The sequence below is a fragment of the Bombina bombina genome, chromosome 2 (assembly GCF_027579735.1).
Source record: "Bombina bombina isolate aBomBom1 chromosome 2, aBomBom1.pri, whole genome shotgun sequence".
Classification (NCBI taxonomy): domain Eukaryota; kingdom Metazoa; phylum Chordata; class Amphibia; order Anura; family Bombinatoridae; genus Bombina; species Bombina bombina.
In genome coordinates this window covers 404096768-404123944 of record NC_069500.1, presented here as the reverse complement: position 1 = coordinate 404123944, position 27177 = coordinate 404096768, and the positions used below count along the sequence as shown (strand labels likewise).

Below are 27177 nucleotides of genomic sequence, written 5' to 3'. Positions count from 1 at the left end.
AGGGTTAGTCATTTCATGCTCTATTTTCCTCCAAGGATTGTGTAAGAAAGGTTAATGATCAATAAACGATACGGCTGAACAAAACCCCAAACTGGTCCTGACCACGTGCGACACAAAGGCACAGCTATGTGCTTGCTTTAAATATGTCACACGTGAACTGTAGTGCTTGGCGCAGTTTTTAGCAGTCAGTTACACAATTATAAGCACCATGTACCTTGCAGAAGGGAAATGCTGTAACCGCATGTAAAAAGGACATGAAATAAATGCTAGATATAATGATGTATTCAGAGCAAATAGCCAGAAAATAACATGCATCTGTATTTTTTGAATGATACCAGCTGTTAACATATTAAACTTTAAAGTTTTAGTTTCCATAAATTAGTGGACACTGCCATGTTGAAAGCTAGGTTTCTCTTATATCATTTCCACATAAAGCCCATCTAAGAAATGCTCATTTCCCAGTGAGACATACTACGACATTAAAGCTTTATTTTCCTCCACCCTGGAGCACAATTCCTTATTCTCATTCCCTCACCTCTTATAAGTGGGCAAGATGGTGTATACATTGTGAATTAACACCATTTGTGCAATAACAGTCAGTCAGGTATTGCTCATGTCTAAACTGCTTTCACAGTAGCTGAAGAAAAGCATTTTTAAAAATAAAAAGGGAGAAGTTAAATGCTGTAGAACGGCTTCCCCAATAGTGACCTAGAGGGGGGGCTGGTTTCGTTTTTAAAGGACCAGACTTTGCAGCCCATTCACCTTCAACTCAAGAGGCAAGGGCAGTTTTCAGCTGTGCCAAGCCAGAACAGGCAGTGTTAGGCGACCACGTGTGCCAATCCCTGCCGTTTTCCCCCATGCTTCTCTTCTGCATGGCAGCACACAGCTTCAGCAGCTGAGGCAACTGGGAAACCTGCCCAGCACCACATCTATGAGAAGAATGACGCATGAGAGGGAAGCTTCTGCTGTTGTTGTGGAGAGACTGAGGTTTTTGTTCCACAGTAATTAGGGTGACCTCATGTTATTTAATGATAGGTTTGCTTTTTCTTTGGAGTGCTGGGGAAGGAGGACAGGGGCTGGTATGTTTATTTTAATAGAAGCCTGTTTTACCCAAAAATAAATAAATAAAATACTGCAACACAGTGGGAGGACAAATAACGGCATGCTAAGAGGAGATGGAACTAGAATGGGAGGAAGGGGAAAAGAGATAAATCAAAAATAAAAGAAAGTATCCAGAGATTTACTTGTACCATCTAGCCTGTGTCACATGATACAAGCACACATGCATGCCATTCGTATAATAAAGATCTTACATATATTTCAAGCTTTATCTTTTAGATATAAAAGGTATTCAAAGTCAACACATGAAAACTAAGCTATTTTCTTTCATCCTAGTTAAAATGTGTTAATATTTAGATCATATCTTATTTTCATGAGCAGAGTGTTAAACAGTGCAGGGTTCTTCCCCTTGATTAAGCACATGCTTAAAAGGGACATTAAACTGCTGTGTATAACTACAGTAGCATGGTTACTACTCATCATCCTATTGAATTTCCACCTGTACAGTATACACCAATTTTCAAATAACTGCATGTAATAGACACCACTATAAAGAATAAAAAGATACTGATCTAAAAAATCCAATATAAAACTATTTAAACACCAACTTAGAAGCTCCCAGTTTAGCAGTGTTGATAAGGTTAAGCTGAGACACCCACTGAAAGGGGCTGGAAAAACAAGAAGAGAAGACACTTCCCTGAATATGAAAAGACAGATAACAGACAGGAGCCAGCAGGAGTCTGTAAACATCAGTATACATCTGACACTTTGGGGCTTGGTTAGGAGTCTGAAAATCAGCACAATGTTATTAAAAAACAATAAGCAAAGCTATACATTGTTACAAAACACTCCCTGATGGGCTGTATAAATAAATCATCTACTAAACAGTTAAGCAAAGAAAAATCTAGTGTACAATGTCCCTTTAAGGATGTTCTCTTATTTAAACTGATTACAGAATCTAGCTGGTAAAGCTCTGCATTTTACACTGGGCGCTGCCATCTTGTAGCATCCTGTGATAGAAGCACTGCACTTTCACAGATCTGCGTTTTGACAGCTGTACCTTTAGTTTTATGCACAGTTTAGAAGTTACATAATAAACATCATTTTCAATAGCTGCACCTTCACTAACTGATAGTTGTAAGGGGTTAAAATAAGAGAACTTTGAAGCCAGCTGCAGGCACAGGAGGATAAACAACAGCATGATGAGTAATAACCTGATACTGTAGCTGTACTCAGCAGTTTAATGTCAATGGGACACTAAACACAAATGATTATCTAAATGATAGAGCAGGCATTTATTAAACATGTTAAACGTGATTTACACCAAATAGACAGGCAAACATAATACTGTCTGAATAACCTTTTTCAGGCACAACAAATAGGGGGGAAATTATGTGATGTCCAAGACAGGTGCCCTTTCATGGTTTATTTAGATTTGAAGAGGAATGAATTGAGGGTGATCCATAGGGTAAAAACAGGAGACCTTTTTCATATTCAGTCCACAGAGAACATGGGTCACATAAAAACCCTCAGTCTGACTGACGGTCAGTGTGATATGTAAAGGCTATGGGATAACTATGGCAACTCCTAAACAGTTAGCATAGGAGAGTGATTTCTGTTGTGCAGCTCTTTCTGGGTAATGGGAGGAGAGGGAGGAAGAGTTACCAAAGTCAAAATGAGTAATCATAACTCATTAAGAATTCCAATAACTGCTAATCAGTTCATTGGAAAAGTTAATAACCTTGGATCATTTATACTCTAAAGAAATTAAGAATTTTATGAATGATCACTTTTATTTCTTAAGATTTCACTGAACAGTAAATGTCAGGTTAATTTTGCAATTACTCTCTGTAATTAAGCAGGAGGTTAGGGTTGCAAGCCTTAGTATTAAAAATTAAAATAACCTGCCTGATGACTGTTCATAGCAACCAACTGATAGAGACCCATATATAACTAAATATCAGTGCAGGATAGTGGTCCGGACATTCAAATTAAAGGGACAGTCTACACCAGAATTGTTATTGTTTTAAAAGATAGATAATTCCTTTTTTACCCATTCCCTAGTTTGTATAACCAACACAGTTATATTTATATATTTTTTACCTCTGTGATTATCTTGTATCCAAGCCTCTGCAGACTGCCCCTTTATTTCAGTTCTTTGACAGACTTGCAGTTAAGCCAATCAGTGATGGCTCCCAGGTAACTTCACGTGCACGAGCACAGTGTTATCTTTATGAAAAACATGAACCAACACCCTCTAGTGGTAAAAAACCTGTTAAAATGCAATCTTAAGAGGTGGCCTTCAAGGTCTAAGAAATTAGCATATGAACCTCCTAGGTTAAGCTTTCAACTAAGAATACCAAGAGAACAAAGAAAAATTGGTGATAAAAGTAAATTGGAAAATTGTTTAAAATTACATGCCCTATCTGAATCATGAAAGTTTTTTTGGACTAGACTGTCCCTTTAAGTGGCCATGAAAAATCAGCTGTTCCTCTATTATAGCAAAACTACATAGGGCTCGATTTATCAAGCCCTTCGTCTCCCTATGACTGCAGTTTCTCACAAGAAAAACTGCAGTCATGATTTATCAAGCAGCGGGCATCAGACCCCTAACCTCTTCTCCAATCTCCCCAGTCTCGTGCAACTGGGTAGATTGACAGCTCCTGCCTGCACGTGATTGGCTGTGAAAGTGGGCGGGATTACACACAAGCGCAAATTAGTGACTGTGTGCAATGTTCAATACCGCCAGTGGATTGCTGCCCGAACAGGGGCGAATATGTATGCCCCTGTCCGCCCTTGCTTGGTAAATCTAGTCATATATTGAAAAAGGAGACGACATGTTGACCATGAAAGGCTAAATTAACTTCCTTGTACAAATTAAAACAATATAATTTGGGAACAGTACAGCAGAGCCCCAGTGTGCCGCGCACATATATACACACACATATGATTGGGGAAACACCTACTACATTATTTCAATATATGCACAAGCCAAAAGAAGAAAAAGAAAATTCTTGAGAAATAACGGCTTGAAGCTTCAAAAAAGCCTGGAAAACAGAAAGCTGCTGAATCATCATTTTGTCAGTTAAAAGTTTCAAAGAGTTTAAAAATCTAAAACCCCACCATGGAAGTTGTAAAGTCAGTGTGGTTTTACTGTAGGTACAGAGAAGCAAGGGGGTAAACAAACCATATTAAGCCTTGGCGGGAAGGGAGAAATTAATAATCAAAAAGGAACAAAATTAGGAAATGCAGCACGTGCTCAGGAAGCAGCGGGGACACAATTGTATCAGATTATCTCACTGCTACGCTGTTGCAATCCCAAAGGTCTTCTGATGAGCTGTTTTACTCAGTTATGGCTCCGTCAGTTTACGGTTACAATGTAATTGCACTACGAGCTTATGGGGGAAATGAACAGTGAAAAGTAGCTTCGCTTGTTAACTCTGCATTTCAAGTGACATGAAAATAATTTACAGTGAAAGAACAGTAAATATTTGTGATAACCTTGCAAACTGTGAATTAAGCACTTGGCTGCAGGGTGAAGATATTCATGTGCAGCTGAGAGGAATTTGTTTGGATAAATTACTTTAAAAAAAAAAAAAAACACACACACAGTTGCATGTCCTCTGGGAGCTTATTAGAAATGTTTGCATGTCTGGCGTTTCTGTTGTATGAGACCTATATGCTGTGTAAAGCGGCACTAAACTTTTCAAGTAGTAAAAAGGTTGTAATATTGTAATATTTTTCTTTATTATTTATCGTTTTTAAAAACAAAATAAAAAAATATATATATAAAATTGTATTATGTATTTTGCCCCATTTTTCCTGTAATTTAATTCTAAAAATGGTTTGCCTTTCATTTCTTCTTAGAACTGGAAGTGCAGACCCCAGACTTAAAGGGACAGTAAACCCATTTCAAATTGAAGATTTTTCATCAGTCTTGTAATAAACTAATTTACTGGGTGAGTTTGAAAATGTTTAGAATGCATTAGAACTTTGCATGTTCCATTTATTTTGCAGTAGCCAAAATCCACCCACCAAATGCTTGTTTTGAATAGACAAGACTAGCCACAGTCATGTTATCAAAGCTATAATCATACTGCAGTTTCTAATCTTTTCTTCTTTGTTGGAGCCAGTTAGCGACAGATGTGTGGCAGAAATAAGCTTGTGAAGCCCGTCACTTGCTTTTACAGTCAGTCCCTTTAATGAAGGACTTTCTAACCGCAACAAATATAAATTATACAATATATCTTCAATCAGTTGGCGCCTAACATTTGACTTCCAGCTCATAAATTCTTTGATTATTCTATGTATTTAAATTGCTTTTGTGACAAGATATATATATATATATATATATATATATATATGTTTTTTTACTTTTTTAATCCAGTGGCCTTCAATAATCAATTAACAATAGACAAATAACTCCTAGCAAACTGTTTGATGTGATGAATAAAGTATAAAAAAAAATGGCATCATAATAATTTAAATGCATCTAAAGAGATGGGTAAAATGAAAACGTTTCATTGAACTAGCTCAGCATAAAAACAATGGTCTTCTATGTCAGACTAACAAAAGTAGCAATTATTCCCACAAACATAGGAAGATTTGCAGCTGTGGTTATGCTGTGAAAATTATTTTCTTACAGAGGGGCATCATTACAGAGCGTCTGCCAGAAGTGAATGTATGGTGTGCGCTCTTTGTAAGTACTTGTCTGCCTAAAGAACAAGTATGCAAAGTTACAATGTTTTACGAAGAGCCCTAATGTGATTTGTGGAGCAGGAATATCTCCACACTATGCAGAACGCTGGGACTGAACAGTATTTACAGTTGTTGCAGCTGTTTACAGAATAAATCTAAATGATTTAAGACAAGTGGGATGTTTTGACATTAAGTGCTAAGAGAAACGTCTGCATTTTGGTCATTAGTTTCAGAATGACAGCCAGGGCTAAATTACATCAAAGTCAAAAGCTGGAATAGTATCACTCGCTAATGTGAGCGAAGAAGCAATAAAAAGGGAGAAGAAAAAAAAATCCAGTTTTTAGGCTTTGAAAAATAATAATCCTTTTTTTTAAAGGAGCATTTTAAACACAGTAAAATAGCACTATCAAGTAATGTGTTATAAATACAAAAGCACTGAGCATGACGTGACAGGCATCAACCAATCACAAAATGCATATATGTATATTCTGCTATTCTTGCACATGCTCGGTAGGAGCTAATGGTTCAGAAGTGCTCTCATAAAAAGATTCTGCACATTTAGATAATGGAAACAAATTTAAAAGTCGTTTAAAATTATGTGCTGTATCCGAATCATAAAAGTTTAATTTTGTCTTTAGTGTCCCTATAAGTACACATGAAAGTTAAACATCAACCTCAGTTAAACATGAATTTCAAAATGCTAACCAATCCAAAATATATATATATATATATATATATATATATATATATATATATATATATATATATATATATATATATATATATATATATATATATATATATATATATAATCAAGTCTTAAAGGTACGGTAAAAGTTCAAAATTAAAGCTAAATTGATTGGTTAGAGAATTAAATTTTAAGCAACTTTCCAATTTACTTCTATTATAAATTGTACTTGGTTCTCCCAGTATCCTTTGCTAAAGCGTAATCCTAGGTGAGCCTGCATGTTTCTTTATCCAAATGGGAGCAGTTTGTAACAATGTTTATAGTGATGTTATCCATAATTGCAAACACTGCAGCCATAGCCTTCTAAGGGCACGTGCATGCTCCTAAGCTCTTATCAGTCTAACTATTATTACTCTTCAAGAAAGGCTACCAGAAGAACAAAACAAATTTGGAAATGGATTTAAACTGGAAAGTTGTTTAAAATTGCATGCTCTATCCAAATTATTAATGTTTAATTGTCACTTTACTGTCACTTTAAGATGTCCTGAATGATCAGCACAGCACCTAATGGGTGGATTTGTTTGGTAGGTTTGTGTGCATACAAACAGCATGCGAGAGACCTATACTTTCAAACTGCATGGTGCACATTCTACTGCTTAGCAAAACTCACTCAAGCCAAGAGCCTCACATCAAAGAGGGGGAGTAAAGGGTCTATTGAGAAAAAGGACTAATCTTCCATCTTTAAACAATTATGTATCATACCTTTAAAGAGAAACATCCGCAAGAAGAAAAGCAGAAGAAACAACCCCCCCCCATAGGAAAATGTACACTGCTTAAAGTAAAAGTCAATCCTATCGTTTGTGAAACGCTAGGATTGACCATTGAAACAAATAAAGGTGACTTACTTCATGCTGAAAGCTCCTTTATTTGTTTCAAGCGTCCGCCGTTCTGAGCTGCTAAGGCAGCCCACACCAGAGGGTTGTTTTGCTTGAGAGGTGACGTTTCCACCTCTTAGCCAATAGCCGTGTGGGAAATCCGGCTTGGCGCTTTTCGGAGACTGATTTCCCACGCGCTATTTGCCAAGAGGTGGAAACGCAACCTCTTAGCATAACAGCGTTCTGCCGTGGGCTGCCTGAGCAGCTCAGAACAGTGAGCACTTGAAACAAATAAAGGAGCTTTTAGCATGAAGTATTTTATACATCATGAATGAAAGTCCCCTTTATTTGTTTCAATGGTCAATCCTAGCATTTCACAAACACTAGGATTGACTTTCACTTTAAAAGAAAAATATTCTGTAGAGACAAACATCTCTCTCTCTCTCTCTACATAAAATAAAAAAAATGTATGAAATCACTGGGTGGCTTACTCAGCATTCTGGCTGACTATTTATATTCATACACACATATATGTTATATTTATTATTAACCTCTATTTTACAGAGCAAACACATAACTGAAGTCTGCTGAAGCTTCATAATGACTTAGGTAATAAGTGTGTATTAAATTGGCACAATCAGGCTGGGATGAGAGGTAAGTGTAATGCTTTCAGTACACGCACTAGATAATGCATTATCATTTCTGCTTTAGAGATGCGTCACACTAGAATTACTTTTATGATACAGGAAGTACTGAAATGGAGAGTGGAAAAAGCTAGGGGATATTGCCAGAAATGTACAGAGGGCAGCTGGTTACCTCCTTTTAGAAGTTAACGTTACCCAGTCTCAAAAAAAAAAAAAAAGGGAGAGTATAAAATAACAAATAATAACGGGAGGGGACCTCATCGAGACCAATTAACATATTTATATAAAAAAAAACAGTATTAAAACTTTAAAAAAAAAAAAAAAAAAAAAACTTACTTAGAGATAAGCCTGGGACACCCACCGAAGGGGGCTAATAGCAGAACATTTGCTGCATATGAAAAGAGCCATTATACAGAAAAGTAAAAAGTATAAAAATAAAACAGATAAAAAAAAATAAACAGAAGCAGTCTGAAGTCTGTATACATCTAAAACTTTGGGGCTTGGTTAGGAGTATGAAAATCAGCACAATGTTATTGAAAAAATAAGCAAAACTATACATTTTTACAAAAACACACCCAGATGGGCTATATAAATGGATTATCTACAAAACATTTTTGGAAAGAAAAATCTAAAAGTATAATGTCCCTTTAACTGCTCATATGTACAATCTATATATATATATAATACAATAAACACACAATTTAACACTTTCAGTAACCCGATTTAACTTCTCTATCAATACATATCACTACAGCCATACTAAATAGCATCATACAATATATAGATAGATATAGATATGTAAAATCAGCACCATTAGGTAAATATAGAAAGGCAGTACCTTATGAGAGCAGTGTTTATAAAAAAAATAAAAAAAAACATTCACTACTGACAGTGCAAGATAGTGGTAACATAGAAATGTAAGAGAAAACAGACCAATATTATTCTAGCAACAGCAAATGTCCAGCAAAATCAAATACCCAGTTTGTTGCAAAAGGGCCGATATAAAAGTTCCAAAAACAGCACCTGGGATTTGCTGGACATTTTATTTACAAGTATTTTGCTTTTGTATTTATGTACTGCTAGTTTGATCTTGTTGAAAATATTTAAATGGAAGTAAAATACCTGTTGCTAGAATAATAGTGGTCTATGGTTTCTCTTATTTATTACACACACACAGACTTCAGTACTGTATATTAAAACTCTACCCAAACACTTAAAAGATTAGTAAATACAGGAGATTTGCATAAACAACAAATGCATAACAAGACAAGAAATAGCACAGAGTTTTTTTTCTAGACAAAATTTCAAAATCATGTTTATTTCTATTCCCACTGCATCATATGATGGCTATCAGCCAATCATATTCTGTGAATCAAAAAGTGTAAATATCAACAACAAAAAACTAACATTTTGCTAAATGGAAGTAAATTGGAAAGTTGTGTAAAATTGTATGCTCTATCTGCATCATAAATGTTTAAAGGGATAGTAAACACCAAAAATGTTATTGTTCATTTCTATTAGTCCATAAATTAACAATGAGATTCAAGAGGTTTTTCAAGGGGTACTTAACAGAACTGATAAACAATGCATATTTTTGTAACAGAAAGATAGATGTTAAATGCTTTTAAACAATATATTTTGTATGTAGATCTGTTGTAATTCATTTAATTTCTAATGGAGAAATTAAAAAAAAAAAAAAAAAAACTTTCAATATCCCGTATGGAATTTACTTAGAAACCTGATGAAGACAGCAAAATAATGATTTACTTATATGCAATGACACTAAATCAAAGGTTAACACTCTGGATCTGTTACACCAGCTTTAGAATATGAAGTATTCTGTGAAAATATCACACAGATAAAGAATAAAGGTGTGAGTGTTTTCCACTAAAACCTAACCTAAAGACTGACAAAACCTGGAAGTCATGGCTCATAGAATTTTACTTTTGGTTCTAAACTTTTTGGATTATTTTACAGACAGGCAGACAGGATATAAAATACCCTTGCCTGGGTCCAAAAAGAGGATCTGGCTCAAAAATGTAAAATACATTTGTCAACCTATGGAATAAAATAAAAAATAACAAAACAAAAAGCAATGAAAAGCTGACACATTCTGTCAGAAGAAACCATGTTATATTAGAAACATACATTATCAGGAGGTTAATGACAATACAAATATAAAATATAATAAAAAATAAGGATTGTCAGAGATAGTTGTCATACATTATTGCCAAGGGGAATCAAAGCAGTGATTAAAACCTTACTTACTAAAGATACACAGACAAACCACATTTTTTTTCCAATAACTTTAGTTTTTACAAATCCAAACAATGGCAAAAAAAACACCAAACAAAATTCATTTTTTAAATGTGTCATTTTCTATAATGTACATGGTAAACACCAGAATCTCTTATATAATTATCTCCTATATATTTCAAACACAGGATGGTTAAATATGTAATTGAAAATGTATCAAGTTGCAATCACAGATTTTGAGGGTTTGTGGTGCAGGTTCATATAAGGGACCCCTTTTTCCACAAGTTTAAAAAAGGGACAGCCTAGTCAAAATTAAACGTTCATGATTTAGATCATTGATTTTTAACCTTTTTTTGCTGTGGCACACTTTTTTACATTAAAAAATCCTGTGGAACACCACCATTCCAAAATTTTAAGAAATCACACATTGTAGCCTAATACAGTATGTATATATATATATATATATATATATATATATATATATATATATATACACACACACACACAGTACTGTGCTGCCATGCCTCCTACAAACTATACATGACATATTGACATTCATTCACAAACAATCATAATGATTGTCTGTGAATGAATGTCAATATGTCATGGTTGTAAATGATGCCTGTCACATACCTCCCAATATTTCAAAATTTGAAAGAGGGACACTCCTGCACTGGGAGTAAAAAACAAGCAAAATTTAAAAAATGTCACACTTGTCAGTCTGCCGCGGCACACCTGAGGATCTCTTACGGCACACTAGTGTGCCACGGCACACTGGTTGAAAAACACTGATTTAGATAGGGCATGCAATTTTAAACAACTTTCCAATTTACTGTTATCAAATATACTTTGTTCCCTTGATGGTATTTTTGAAAAGCTAAACCTAGGTAGGCTCAAACTAATTTCTAAACCGTTGAAAACCGCCTCATAGCTCAGAGCATTTTGAACGTTTTTCACAGTTAGACAGTGTACTAGTTCATGTGTGTCATATAGATAACATTGCGCTAATTCCCTAGAGTTATTAAGGAGTCTGTACTTATTGGTTAAACTGCATGTCTGTCAAAAGCACGGAGATAGCGGGGCAGTCTGCAGAGGCTTTGATACAAGGTAATCATAGAGGTAAAACATATTAATATAACTGTGTAGGATATGCAAAACTGATGAATAGGTAATAAAGGGATTATCTATCTTTTTAAATAATAAACATTCTGGGGTAGACTTTCCCTTTAAGAAGCAGAAACTGCTTATTTAGCGACTTCGGCACCTCACACTCTTGTTCCGGGTGATTGACATGCCTTGCTCTCAACTGGATGCGCTAGAGCAGGGGCAGCATTGCACAAGAGTACTCTTGCGCAATAGTACATTTTGCCACACAATGCTACATTGCAAGTGGCGATTGCAGGACAGGTTTTCTTCATGTGTCTGCCTTCATGTTTAATAAAACGCTAGGATTTACCATCACTAAAAATAATCTTTAGTTTAAAAAGGGTTCTAAACTCACCCTGTCTGTGCTGCAGAAGCTCTCTAAAGTTAAAGCCTCTGGTCGCTCACGGCACAGAGCTCTTCTACCAATGAGGTGATGTTTTCACCTCTAAACCAATAGCCGTGCGCTAGCATACAAAAGACTGTCAGACGACAAGCACAGCTATTGGTTTAGAGGTGGAAAGTAAACTCATTGTTAGAAGAGCTTTTTAGAGAGCTACCTCAGCAAAGACAGAGTTTAGAGTAGGATATTTAAAAATGTGTTTGTTTATGTGTATATATATATATATATATATATATATATATATATATATATATATATATATACACACACACACACACATAGACGCACGCACATACACAATATTGAAGCAGAATTACCTTCACTATCTCTCAAAATCAAACTATGCTCAAGCATTAGATTCAAAAATTTTACTTAATATTTTCACCTTTCTTATCAATTTCAAAGCACAAGCTCCACCCTAGGTTTCATTTATGGAATATCTGATTCACTGACATTCACAGCCACTTGTCCAAGCGCAGTTTCAATGTATGAAAGTAGCTAGCAGGATCAAAGAAGTCAGGACTTTTTTTTTTTTATTTGATCTCTGTGATTCACCAAATGCCATCAAGAATGATTAGTAATTTCAACTCAATGTAATGAATATGGCACACGCACAAAAGTTGCAGTTAAGTGATAGCTCATCAGGTTTCAAATGCCATTGCTAATTAAGGTGTCACTGTGGATTCATCAAATGAGGTTCTGTTTAACATGGATATTATTCCACTTTTCTGCTTAATAAAATCCCAATCACCAAAATCTTGCTTTTAAATATACTGCCAATATAATAAACCCAGATAGTCTTTTTTGTATGCCCCCCTTAACAGGTATCGTTAAAAGGGAAACACTTTAATGTAGTCAGCATTTGCCTAGTGAATGAGTATTTGCAGCACTGACAAATGCAATTAAGTCACTGTAAACACATCTACCTAATAACATCTGTCTAGCACTGATCAGACATTTTCCTACACACACACCCCAAGGAGACTGTGGGCAAAATGTATCAAGCCCCGAAAAAATGCGCCTAAAAATTTGAGATTATTTCCGCAATAGTTCGCAATGTGTGAAGTAAAAAAATATCGCCAGTATTTATCAAAATTCTAGAGACATTTTTGGGGCAAATTTTTTTTTGCGATGTCAAGCTGATGTAGTTTTCTTGCGAAAATATTATTTTCACTTTATCAATCTTAACTTTAGCCACCGGTAAATGGTTTTATTGCTTTTACCTATTATAACAGAATAAATTAATCAAGTGATTGCTTGTAAGAATGTTATTCCTTATGTATCAAAGTTATTTTTATTTTGACACTTATTTGGCTCTCTTGCATCAAAGAAGATTGCCCGTTTTTTTGACACATTTAAATTATTTTACTTTTTTATAAATCCGTATATACTTTGTTATTGAATTAATTATTATTGTTCAGGTTCTGCGCCTTGTTGTGGGCAATTTTTCAGGTTAGCCTTTGAAAAAGCCATTGCAGGCGAAATGCGCATGAGGCGTTATGCGCATCAGGCGTTTCTCTTGAACTGGCGACCAGTGTATTAGTGTCACAAAAGTGGTATTAGATTATCTATGTTATATCTAATTGTTGGACTCTAAGTCACCATAAGTTGTGGATTTAGTAATCCACTTAGTGATCACGTTATAGCGTCTTTATATGTAGACATCTGTAGCATGTATTAGCCTCGCCCTTTTTTAGTAATTTAGTTTTTTGGCGCTTCTCGTTGTCACTAATAATTGGTTACTCGGGTTAAGTTTCTAGCTGCCATTTGTTTGCGTTGATAATATACTTGGACTTACTGATTATATCCATTCTTATTTCAGTCCATGTTAATTTGTGTTGGTGTACTTTCTGCAAGTGCACTCTCTAGCAGCTCTTTACTTAGTACCATTGTATCTCTCTATAGTATTATATCGATTGTCACACATATTCTTACTTTGACTGGTTGCCGGCTCTCCTACTGTTTTAATCTAAGTTTTAATACACTACATAAATTCATTTATATATATATATTTTTATATGAACATTTAATAAAAGTTATATTTTATATCCGGAGTATCTGGTCTCATGCTGCCTTTATATGCATGGGCATGTATATAATAGATATTATTTTCTAGGAGTGCTCTATTTTGTCCACTTTCTCTTTCCTTTTTGTATACACTTTGAACCTCAAGACTGTAAGCACCCCCCATATATATATATTTTTTGATAGATGTATACACATACCCTCTCCCTTTTCTTGAAGTTCTAGAATTTTGGATGGTATGAATTTTTTATGAGGTCCTAATTGAGAATTTCCCCCTTTTTCATTATATTACTATAACTCTAGATACAGTTATTACAGCACAGCAACAAAAAGTCATTTTTCCATTTTCCCTCCAGACAAACAACAATATCACTCTATTTTTCACTACCTCGCAAACTACAAATTGGCAAGATTAAAAACAGTGAATATTATATGCCCCACTTTTCATAAATATGAGAATATATATATATATATATATATATATATATATATATATATATATATATACATATACACATATACATATATACACACACACACACACACAAGCATTTTAAAATGCCCAGATTAATATAAGAATTAGGCATATACAGACAACTTATTTGCATATATTGAAGACTTTCGAATGATCATGAGTCAATTTGTTGCAACTTTATGGGCGCATAACCTTTAATAAATATGGTAATACCATTTGTGAGGTTTTTTGGGACGAAAACCGTGAGAATTTTCTTATTCTAACTTTAATAAACTTTACCCTGTGCGTGTGCATGCGTGCGCGCATCTCTATAAAGGATATAATACTGTATTTTTATTGATTGTTCTGCTATGGGGCACAACCCTTGTAAACTTGTATTTATTATAACTCCTCTGTGGAAGACAGTTAGGGGAGATATAAATGATCTCAAGCATTAAGCAAACAATCACTGTGTAGTATGTTTGGTCAGAATGTAAATATTGCAGCTATGCTGCAGCCTTTGAGACAATGGAAAAACAGAATTTATGCTTACCTGATAAATTACTTTCTCCAACGGTGTGTCCGGTCCACAGCGTCATCCTTACTTGTGGGATATTCTCTTCCCCAACAGGAAATGGCAAAGAGCCCAGCAAAGCTGGTCACATGATCCCTCCTAGGCTCCGCCTACCCCAGTCATTCGACCGACGTACAGGAGGAAATATGCATAGGAGAAACCATATGATACCGTGGTGACTGTAGTTAGAGAAAATAATTCATCAGACCTGATTAAAAAAAAAAAAAACCAGGGCGGGCCGTGGACCGGACACACCGTTGGAGAAAGTAATTTATCAGGTAAGCATAAATTCTGTTTTCTCCAACATAGGTGTGTCCGGTCCACGGCATCATCCTTACTTGTGGGAACCAATACCAAAGCTTTAGGACACGGATGAAGGGAGGGAGCAAATCAGGTCACCTAAATGGAAGGCACCACGGCTTGCAAAACCTCTCCCAAAAATAGCCTCCGAAGAAGCAAAAGTATCAAATTTGTAAAATTTGGCAAAAGTGTGCAGTGAAGACCAAGTCGCTGCCTTACATATCTGGTCAACAGAAGCCTCGTTCTTGAAGGCCCATGTGGAAGCCACAGCCCTAGTGGAGTGAGCTGTGATTCTTTCAGGAGGCTGCCGTCCGGCAGTCTCATAAGCCCATCGGATAATGCTTTTAAGCCAAAAAGAAAGAGAGGTAGAAGTTGCTTTTTGACCTCTCCTTTTACCAGAATAGACAACAAACAAAGAAGATGTTTGTCTGAAATCTTTAGTAGCCTCTAAATAGAATTTTAGAGCACGGACTACGTCCAAATTGTGTAACAAACGTTCCTTCTTTGAAACTGGATTCGGACACAAAGAAGGTACAACTATCTCCTGGTTAATATTTTTGTTGGAAACAACTTTCGGAAGAAAACCAGGCTTAGTACGCAAAACCACCTTATCTGCATGGAACACCAGATAGGGCGGAGAACACTGCAGAGCAGATAACTCTGAAACTCTTCTAGCAGAAGAAATTGCAACCAAAAACAAAACTTTCCAAGATAATAACTTAATATCTACGGAATGTAAGGGTTCAAACGGAACCCCTTGAAGAACTGAAAGAACTAGATTTAGACTCCAGGGAGGAGTCAAAGGTCTGTAAACAGGCTTGATTCTAACCAGAGCCTGAACAAACGCTTGAACGTCTGGCACAGCTGCCAGCCTTTTGTGAAGTAAAACAGATAAAGCAGAGATCTGTCCCTTCAGAGAACTTGCAGATAATCCTTTCTCCAAACCTTCTTGTAGAAAGGATAGAATCTTAGGAATTTTTATCTTGTTCCATGGGAATCCTTTAGATTCACACCAACAGATATATTTTTTCCATATTTTATGGTAAATTTTTCTAGTTACAGGCTTTCTAGCCTGAATCAGAGTATCTATTACAGAATCTGAAAACCCACGCTTTGATAAAATCAAGCGTTCAATCTCCAAGCAGTCAGTTGGAGGGAAACCAGATTCGGATGTTCGAATGGACCTTGAACAAGAAGGTCCTGTCTCAAAGGTAGCTTCCATGGTGGAGCCGATGACATATTCACCAGGTCTGCATACCAAGTCCTGCGTGGCCACGCAGGAGCTATCAAGATCACCGAAGCCCTCTCCTGATTGATCCTGGCTACCAGCCTGGGAATGAGAGGAAACGGTGGGAATACATAAGCTAGGTTGAAGGTCCAAGGTGCTACTAGTGCATCTACTAGAGTCGCCTTGGGATCCCTGGATCTGGACCCGTAACAAGGAACCTTGAAGTTCTGACGAGAGGCCATCAGATCCATGTCTGGAATGCCCCATAATTGAGTTATTTGGGCAAAGATTTCCGGATGGAGTTCCCACTCCCCCGGATGGAATGTCTGACGACTCAGAAAATCCGCTTCCCAATTTTCCACTCCTGGGATGTGGATTGCAGACAAGTGGCAGGAGTGATCCTCCGCCCATTGAATTATCTTGGTCACTTCCTCCATCGCCAGGGAACTCCTTGTTCCCCCCTGATGGTTGATATATGCAACAGTCGTCATGTTGTCTGATTGAAACCTTATGAATTTGGCCTTTGCTAGATGAGGCCAAGCTTTGAGAGCATTGAATATCGCTCTCAGTTCCAGAATGTTTATCGGGAGAAGAGATTCTTCCCGAGACCATAGACCCTGAGCTTTCAGGGGTTCCCAGACCGCGCCCCAGCCCACCAGACTGGCGTCGGTCGTGACAATGACCCACTCTGGTCTGCGGAAGCTCATTCCCTGTGACAGGTTGTCCAGGATCAGCCACCAACGGAGTGAATCTCTGGTCTTTTGATCTACTTGAATCGTCGGAGACAAGTCTGTATAATCCCCATTCCACTGTCTGAGCATGCACAGTTGTAATGGTCTTAGATGAATTCGTGCAAAAGGAACTATGTCCATTGCTGCAACCATCAATCCTATTACTTCCATGCACTGCGCTATGGAAGGACGAAGAACAGAATGAAGTACTTGACAAGAGCTTAGAAGTTTTGATTTTCTGACCTCTGTCAGAAAAATCCTCATTTCTAAGGAATCTATTATTGTTCCCAAGAAGGGAACTCTTGTTGACGGGGACAGAGAACTTTTTTCTTTGTTCACTTTCCATCCGTGAGATCTGAGAAAGGCTAGGACGATGTCCGTATGAGCCTTTGCTTTTGACAGAGACAACGCTTGAATCAGGATGTCGTCCAAGTAAGGTACTACTGCAATGCCCCTTGGTCTTAGAACCGCTAGAAGGGACCCTAGTACCTTTGTGAAGATTCTCGGAGCAGTGGCTAATCCGAATGGAAGTGCCACAAACTGGTAATGCTTGTCCAGAAAAGCGAACCTTAGGAACTGATGATGTTCCTTGTGGATAGGAATATGTAGGTACGCATCCTTTAAATCCACCGTGGTCATAAATTGACCTTCCTGGATGGTAGGAAGGATCGTTCAAATGGTTTCCATTTTGAACGATGGAACCCTGAGAAATTTGTTTAGGATCTTGAGATCTAAAATTGGTCTGAATGTTCCCTCTTTTTTGGGAACTATGAACAGGTTGGAGTAAAACCCCATCCCTTGTTCTCCTATTGGAACTGGATGAATTACTCCCATCTTTAACAGGTCTTCTACACAATGTAAGAATGCCTGTCTTTTTATTTGGTTTGAAGATAATTGAGACCTGTGGAGCCTTCCCCTTGGGGGTAGTTCCTTGAATTCCAGGAGATAACCCTGAGAAACTATTTCTAGTGCCCAAGGATCCTGAACATCTCTTGCCCAAGCCTGAGCAAAGAGAGAAAGTCTGCCCCCCACCAGATCCGGTCCCGGATCGGGGGCCATCCCTTCATGCTGTTTTGGTAGCAGTGGCAGGCTTCTTGGCCTGCTTACCCTTGTTCCAGCCTTGCATCGGTCTCCAGGCTGGTTTGGGTTGAGAAGTATTACCCTCTTGCTTAGAGAATGTAGAATTAGAAGCTGGTCCGTTTCTGCGAAAGGGACGAAAATTAGGCTTATTTTTAGCCTTAAAAGACCTATCCTGAGGGAGGGCGTGGCCCTTTCCCCCGGTGATGTCTGAAATAATCTCTTTCAAATCAGGACCAAACAGTGTTTTACCCTTGAAAGGGATGTTAAGCAATTTTGTCTTGGAAGACACATCCGCTGACCAAGACTTTAGCCAAAGCACTCTGCGCGCCACGATAGCAAACCCTGAATTTTTCGCCGCTAATCTAGCTAATTGCAAAGCGGCATCTAAAATAAGAGTTAGCCAATTTAAGTGCTTGAACTCTGTCCATAACCTCCTCATACGAAGATTCTTTATTGAGCGACTTTTCTAGTTCTTCGAACCAGAAACACGCTGCCGTAGTGACAGGAACAATGCATGAAATTGGTTGTAGAAGGTAACCTTGCTGAACAAACATCTTTTTAAGCAAACCCTCTATTTTTTTATCCATAGGATCTTTGAAAGCACAACTATCTTCTATAGGAATAGTAGTGCGTTTGTTTAGAGTAGAAACCGCCCCCTCGACCTTGGGGACTGTCTGCCATAAGTCCTTTCTGGGGTCGACTATAGGAAATAATTTCTTAAATATAGGGGGAGGAACAAAAGGTATGCCGGCCTTTCCCACTCCTTATTTACTATGTCCGCCACCCGCTTGGGTATAGGAAAAGCATCGGGGGGCACCGGAACCTCTAGGAACTTGTCCATCTTACATAATTTCTCTGGAATGACCAAATTGTCACAATCATCCAGAGTAGATAATACCTCCTTAAGCAGTGCGCGGAGATGTTCTAATTTAAATTTAAATGTTACAACATCAGGTTCAGCTTGTTGAGAAATTTTTCCTGAATCTGAAATTTCTCCCTCAGACAAAACCTCCCTCCTGGCCCCTTCAGATTGGTGTGAGGGTATGTCAGAACAGTTATCATCAGCGTCCTCTTGCTCTTCAGTGTTTAAAACAGAGCAATCGCGCTTTCTCTGATAAGTAGGCATTTTGGATAAAATGTTTGCAATAGAATTATCCATTACAGCCGTTAATTGTTGCATGGTAATAAGTATTGGCGCACTAGATGTACTAGGGGCCTCTTGTGTGGGCAAAACTGGTGTAGACACAGAAGGGGATGATGCAGTATCATGCTTACTCCCCTCATTTGAGGAATCATCTTGGGCAATATCATTATCTGTGGCATCATTGTCCCTACTTTGTTTGGACACTATGGCACAATCATCACATAAATTTAAATGGGGAGAAACCTTGGCTTTCATACATATAGAACATCGCTTATCTGATGGTTCAGACATGTTAAACAGGCTTAAACTTGTCAACAAAGCACAAAAAACGTTTTAAAATAAAACCGTTACTGTCACTTTAAATTTTAAACTGAACACACTTTATTACTGAATATGTGAAAAAGTATGAAGGAATTGTTCAAAATTCACCAAAATTTCACCACAGTGTCTTAAAGCCTTAAAAGTATTGCACACCAAATTTGAAAGCTTTAACCCTTAAAATAACGGAACCGGAGCCGTTTTTACATTTAACCCCTATACAGTCCCAGGTATCTGCTTTGCTGAGACCCAACCAAGCCCAGAGGGGAATACGATACCAAATGACGCCTTATATAAGCTTTTTCAGTGGTTCTTAGCTCCTCACACATGCATCTGCATGCCTTGCTCTCCAAAAACAACTGCGCATTAGTGGTGCGAAAATGAGGCTCTGCCTATGACTAGAAAAGGCCCCCATCTGAAAAAGGTGTCCAATACAGTGCCTGCCGTTTTTTTAAAACAATCCCCAAGATTATAATAACTATTAAGAGTTATAATCTGCCAAATATGCTTAGCAAGGTAATCGTTTTAGCCCAGAAAAATGTCTACCAGTTTTTTAAGCCCTTATGAAGCCCTTTATTCTTTTACTTAATCTAAGAAAATGGCTTACCGGTCCCCATAGGGGAAATGACAGCCTTCCAGCATTACATAGTCTTGTTAGAAATGTGGCCAGTCATACCTCAAGCAGAAAAGTCTGCCAACTGTTTCCCCCAACTGAAGTTACTTCATCTCAACAGTCCTGTGTGGAAACAGCAATCGATTTTAGTAATGTTTGCTAAAATCATCTTCCTCTTACAAACAGAAATCTTCATCTCTTTTCTGTTTCAGAGTAAATAGTACATACCAGCACTATTTTAAAATAACAAACACTTGATAGAAGAATAAAAAACTACATTTAAACACCAAAAAACTCTTAACCATCTCCGTGGAGATGTTGCCGGTGCAACGGCAAAGAGAATGACTGGGGTAGGCGGAGCCTAGGAGGGATCATGTGACCAGCTTTGCTGGGCTCTTTGCCATTTCCTGTTGGGGAAGAGAATATCCCACAAGTAAGGATGACGCCGTGGACCGGACACACCTATGTTGGAGAAAACCACATTTTTCCAAACATTAAAAGCAACAAAATAAATAAAAGTAAATTTGCAAAGTGTATATGGTTGGGTTAATTTTAAGAATCATACCGCTTTAACATGTTCATATACTACATTAGGGGAACTACAAACTAATAAGTCTACACTTCCCAGTTACTTGGGTTGCAGCACTTCAGGAAGCAAAACAGGCATTCACAGGACTTGTCAAAACAAACAAACAGTCTTTTTCCCCATCAATACAATACATTCTTCAGATTGGGCTAACACATAATGGCACCATAGGGTGCCAAAACATCATTGTATTGTTTGACCATTTGCAATAAAAGTTATTTGTTTTGACAAGTCCTGTGAGTGCCTGAAGTGCTGGAACCCAGGTAGTTATACATTAGACCAGTGATTTTTAACCTTTTTTTTGCCGTGGCACACTTTTTTACATTAAAAAATCCTGTGGCACACCACCATCCCAAAATTTAAAAAAAATCACACATTGTAGCCTAATACAGCATATATATATATACACATACACACAAACACACACATACTGTATGTATTGTGCTGTTATGCCATGCCTCCTACAAACTACCCCTGCACTGGGAGTAAAAAACAAGCAAAGTTTAAAAAATATGTCACACTGTTGTAAGTCTGCCGTGGCACACCTGAGGATCTCTCACGGCACACTAGTGTGCCACGGCACACTGGTTGAAAAACACTGCATTAGACACACTATAAAAACCCCAGAGACAGGGAGACATGGCTTATACATACAGATATACACGTCAATATCTCTCTCTCATATACGTATAACCTGTATAAACACACACACTGAAGCAATCAATGTTAATGATATAGAATACGCACTATTCACTAGAAACAAAATGCAGCCAGCTATGCAAGACACACTAACAATTTCCAGGTGTGTTTTACGGCATCTATTTTAAACTACAGCCACACTACAAAAGGAAAGAAAAATACAAATAACTTGTGGAGTAAACACAAATTAACCCAGGAGTGTTTAGTTGGCTCTATATTTAATAACCATGATGTACAAAATAATTCAATGAACAGCTTACAAAAGGAAATACTTTTCAGTACTACATACCCAGCCTTTACAAATATCCGGCTCTGAACAAATGGACAATTCAAAAAAACTTGATGTAAAGTAATAGTAGAGGACAGGAGCCTACACCTAGCTGTATGCTCACTTGCAGGTGGTGTACCTAGTGATTGCATTTTCTGCAGAATGATTACATTAGCACCATGTCATCCTCACCAGTTACAATGATTACACAGTAATAGGCAATACTTGTAGAGCACTAAAGACATTTTTGTATGATTAGGATTAAGAAAAGAAAAATACTAAGTTTTTATAATAACTCCAAAGAAGAAAATATGACTTAATATAAACAGTAGTAACTATTTCTGATTGGTAATGTATAGTAATGTGTTTGCTTGTATCATTTACATTAAATAAACACGCCACACATTACTAGCCTTCTGGAAAACATGCCTGTTTTTTAAAGGGACATAAAACTGCAAATGAATGCTAGATATATAAAAAAAAATTATATATATGTAGATGGTTGGGTTTTTTTAATTATATTTGCTGTTTACTTTAGAATTGAGCTTAACATTTTAGAGTCAATAAAGAATCTTTGTTTCTCTAAACTTATGAGTGATGCCATGTTTAAACCTAAGTTTCCCTTATCTCCTCTGCTAAAGGTAATTAGGAACTGATAAAGTGTGCAAAAATAGCTGTGTACAATGTTAAAATAGCTCTTTAAAAGGCTGAAAAGTATCCTTATTTCTCTCATATATCTGTTCCTAATTGTCCTCAGCAGAAAACATTTGACCTAGGGTTCAACATGGTATCTATCACCCATTACTTTATAGAATGTCAAGGTAATTGGAAATCTCACATTATCCTTATTTAATTCATAAATTGGAGAGTAAATAATGATAGTATATTTCAAAGCACATTTAATTTACATTACAATCTCAAAGTGTTTCATGTCTCTCTATGTTTATGCAGTTTAGCCTTCTGTTTAAAATCGAGGTGACAAGGGATGTTGTTAAAAAGGAATGTGGTACAAATGGACTTAGGTTTTACAATTTGCAATCAGTATGTGAAACAATCTTCTACTGTCACATGACACAGCACATAAATGGTGAGAGAAATGTGATGTCATTAAAATGAAATGATAACCATTGGCTTTAAAAGGTACAAAAAAAAGTCTAAAGCAACAGGAAGAGAGACTGCAAGAATATGAGGTTTTAAAAACACTTCAGTGTTAATTGTTCCTCTGAAGCTCAAGGTCACTTTTTAAATCAAACACTCTTTATGACAGAATACATAAGAATGCCAGGGCAACGCTGTATAAATACTATGTTGTGTTAATGAAAGCTGAAAGCTACTGAAGTAATCAGTCATTACATAAAAGGTTTTAAAACAGCTGTAAATATTTTACTGTAAAAGCTTAAACAGTAAGGCAAACACTTTAAAGGGACAGTAAAGTCAATATTTATGTTTATCAGTGAACATTCTATTGCAAAACATATATATATATATATATATATATATATATATATATATATATATATAAAAAAACACATACATATACACAAAAAATAGTATACTAATAAATATTTTAGAAGTGGTTTAAAATTACAGTTCCACTTTCTAAAAGCCACTTTCATGTTGGCAGAATTTACATCACCTTAAAGGGACAGTATACTATAAAATTGTTTTCCCTTAATGTGTTTGCAAAGACCTTTTTTGCCAGCTGCAGAGTATAAAATGTATGAGACTTGCTTTTTTAAGGTTTATTTGTTATATGAATAATCTGATTTTGTGTTTTGAAGCCACAGCCCAAAAAAATGGGTTGAGCTTGTAGGTATAATCAGATATCATTACTTTATCACATTGTGTTCCTTTATCTTATATCTGTCAATAAACTATCGGAGAGAACAATGGAAAATTAACATTTTATTACCTTATCTCTTCTATAACCCACTGGGAGTGTAATTTCTGCTACTGGCTGTTTTTACACAGCTTGGCCTTGAGGCCAAAAACTTTCAGGATGGGTGGGGAAACCACAGGCTAAATAAACTATTTCAATTGTCAATATAAGGGAATGGAAATACTTGTAAACAATGTAATACACTCCAGCAAGTAAAGTAGATTATTGGGAACAAATTAAAGGGGAGAACATTTTTGAGTAAACTGTCCCTTTAAAAAGGAGTCCAGAGACAAATACCCTCAAAGTGTTATCATCTCTCCCATGCTGAGGCCATTAGCAACAAATACAAAAAAATACACTACATTCTCTCTTTGGTCAGTAAAAATATTAATTTTCAGAGTTATATTACAGGACGTGTAAGGAAAAAAAAAAGAATCAAAATGTTGTTCTCTTTCAGTTAACTGCCCTTTAAGTCAATGCTCACAAAATCTTAAATGCTAGGAGCAGTATGGCTACTGGGAGACATATAGGTTGTGTGGTCTAGCATTTACAATAGGGGCACAGTTACATGATAAAAATATAAAATAAAAGGACAATGTATTGTAATTATACTTGTAATAAGCCCCCCCCCCTAATTTCTCCTTCCTAAGAGCCAAGAGAACTTAACATTCACCCTTTCATGAAGGCTTCTTATTAAACAAAATATACAAAAACTGCATAAATGTTAAAAAAAAAAGTCATAAATGACAGATTTCTAGTCATTACACCACTTGTAGCTGTCAAAAGAAGAATGATTATACACAATCTCTTTCAATGCACAAATATGGTTTATTAGCAGAATAGAAATCAATTCAATACTCTTCAAACTCAGCAATATGGGTAGTTTTCCAATATTCCCTTACTTCTAAGCTCACTTATATTTTGGTACTGTACAAGTAAGAAAACGTGAAAGCCCAAAAATTCAAGTAATTATAAGAGTGCAGTCTTCCTAATGATGGAAACTAATATCTATTATGTTGACCATAAGACAAGCCATAAGTGTTCTCACATTCAAAAGAGTCTGTAGCAAGAGTGTATGCAAGTTACATATAGTTCTTATGAATGTCACAGGATCAAATCTATATTTGAACTCAACAAGCTTTTCATTTATCCCAACCCACTACTGTAACAAACTGTCAACACATAAACACCAAAACAGCAGACACATTGAATTAGTATGTGCCAGGTCAGCTAAACCGAATAAATACATGATGTAAATAACAAATGTATATTATACATGTGTAACATTTTATTCAATATAGCAGAGTGGAGAATGGTGAAGGTGATCAACACTCAAAAATTGCAGTGACTCAGAATACAAATATTTACAGTAGCACCAATACTCCTTCTACAAGGGCATAATACAGATGCATATTGCACTGCTTGCCCCCACCTGCAGCAAAAAGTCTGACATCCTTATCTGTACAATAAAGATATTTCCCATATAAATGTGTATAAATAAAATGGCTAAAGGGTTTTTGTTTTTGAGAGAAAAAAAAAGCATTACCATTTTGTCCTCCACACAAACAAACATTCTAAAATAATTATTTAAATACCATAAAACAGTAATGTTAAGATTTAAGACACTATTTGTTTATGGGCACAGATGTTGCTTTATTAGTAAAGGAGGAGCATTGGCAGGATGCAAAAAAAAAAAAAAAAACCACACAAAAACACAAAACAAAAAACCCTGAGCACTAGTCCTTGAATTTGAAGCAAGAATGCACAATGTACAACATACACAGCATAAATAAAATGACATGACCCTTCTTACCTCTAAGGCTTCCAGGGTGTTGAAGCTGGCGATAGCAAACCCATCAATTATATCCTCCTCCTGAGAGCTAGATTCTCGCCTCTTACGCCTGGGCGGTCTGGCATTTCTGGCTGAAGCAGCTGGAGTTTTCCCATTTGTACCATTTTGATTGGAATTCTCCTTTCCCAGGGCCCCCTCTGCCTCGGAGCCAGAGGAAGGGCTCTGATTTCTGGGATCCCTTGTAGAAGGGTCTCTCCTCCTTACCCTATCCCTCTGGGACCTTGATCTCCGTTGCTTCAGTTTACCATCCATCATGTCTTAATTATAAGAACAAATATTTATTATAAATCCACAGGGAAAGAAAATCCACCAAGTGACCTTGAATCCACCAATCCTGTTATTTGCACAAAATGACAAATCAAATGCAAAGGTTACTTATTTATGGAGGGAGACAAGTATTTATATATAATCACCAAAAGAACTGTACGCTTATTATTAATCCAGATCTGCTTTGCACAATGCAGAATAATTTGCTCTTTATTTCCTTGCACCCAAATGTGCTCAATAGCCACTTGTATTGCAACTTTTGTGTGCAATTAAATGACCATAATATTTCCATTTGCACGGCTCAGACCCTGCCCAAGATCCTTTAAAGGCTACAGCAGCATCCTGGTGAAGAAGAGGGGGGGTCAGCAATCCCTCATGTTGTGCTGGTGGGACTGAAGCAAAAACAACCCCCTCCAAATCAGCAACCTCTTGTTTCTTCTCTTCCTGCCCAGGGTGATCAATCTCCGGGCAGAGGGGCAGCAGTGATCACTCCGGGGAGGGGTACAGCCCAGCTCCTGCTCACAGACAGCGGACGCCGTGTGTCTGCCTGCTCTCTGCCATTCTCTCTGCTCCTCGCTGCTTACATCCCATCCATTCCCTGCCCGGATGGGGTGCTGGCCGCGGCCCCCTTCCGTCCACGGTTCCCCGATGCCTCGATCCTACAAGCAAACACAATGGGGGAGACGTTAGAGGGGGCGATCAGGGCTCTTAAAGAGACAGGAGGAGGGGGAGGAAATGTTCTCTCTGAATTGTACAGTGCAGCAGAAAAAAAGCTCAAAGCAGATAAGTGACGTACTTCCGCCAAGCTGTAATTACCACAGGAAGTGAGCCACTTTATTACGGACTTTACAATTTACCTCCCCGGGTTAACTCCTGGGCGGCCTGAGTGCAGCGGGGGGCATGATATGTAACCACCAACAATCAGGGACCTGACCTGGCTAGAGGAGCTTACCGTGCAATCGCTTTAACCGCTAGAAGCTCATACATAAACTGTTATCGTGATAAAGGATTACAAGTTACACATCCCATTGGCGTGAAAAGCTTTACATGCTAAATAACACACGCACAATAATTTTCTATAATATAGGCAGGTTATTTGCATACACATAATATTGCACGTATATATGAATTTACATCTACTATATAGAGAATAAATAAACTACATATAGTTTTCTATACATATAGTGTTTAAATGCAACGAATATGTTCGTCAGACTTATGACTCAATGCGAAAAAACAGGGAAATTCCTGATTTCAGCTCTCAATACAAACACAATACCTAGAAAAATAACCACATTACTTTACCCAGCAGCTTCGCCAAGTCATTACAGTAAAGCAGATTCATTTTTATGGTACCTGTTTTACACACAAATGTTAAAGGGATAGAATGGTT

The 27177-nt window shown here is 37.0% G+C and overlaps 1 protein-coding gene across 11 annotated transcripts in view; it reads right to left on the bottom strand.

The window, feature by feature from the left end:
* The window catches only part of FBRSL1 (fibrosin like 1), a 1105387-nt gene extending 1078837 nt beyond the window's left edge, over window positions 1-26550 (bottom strand). For 7 of the 11 annotated variants that reach the window (XM_053701877.1, XM_053701879.1, XM_053701878.1 and 4 more), the window contains exon 1: window positions 25479-26550. In XM_053701877.1, the coding sequence (XP_053557852.1) occupies window positions 25479-25772 (294 nt within the window). In that variant the 5' untranslated portion in view covers window positions 25773-26550. The remainder of the gene's footprint in view (window positions 1-25478) is intronic. The other 4 variants (XM_053701884.1, XM_053701885.1, XM_053701882.1 and 1 more) reach the window with 2 other exon arrangements.
* Window positions 26551-27177: the final 627 nt, after the last annotated feature.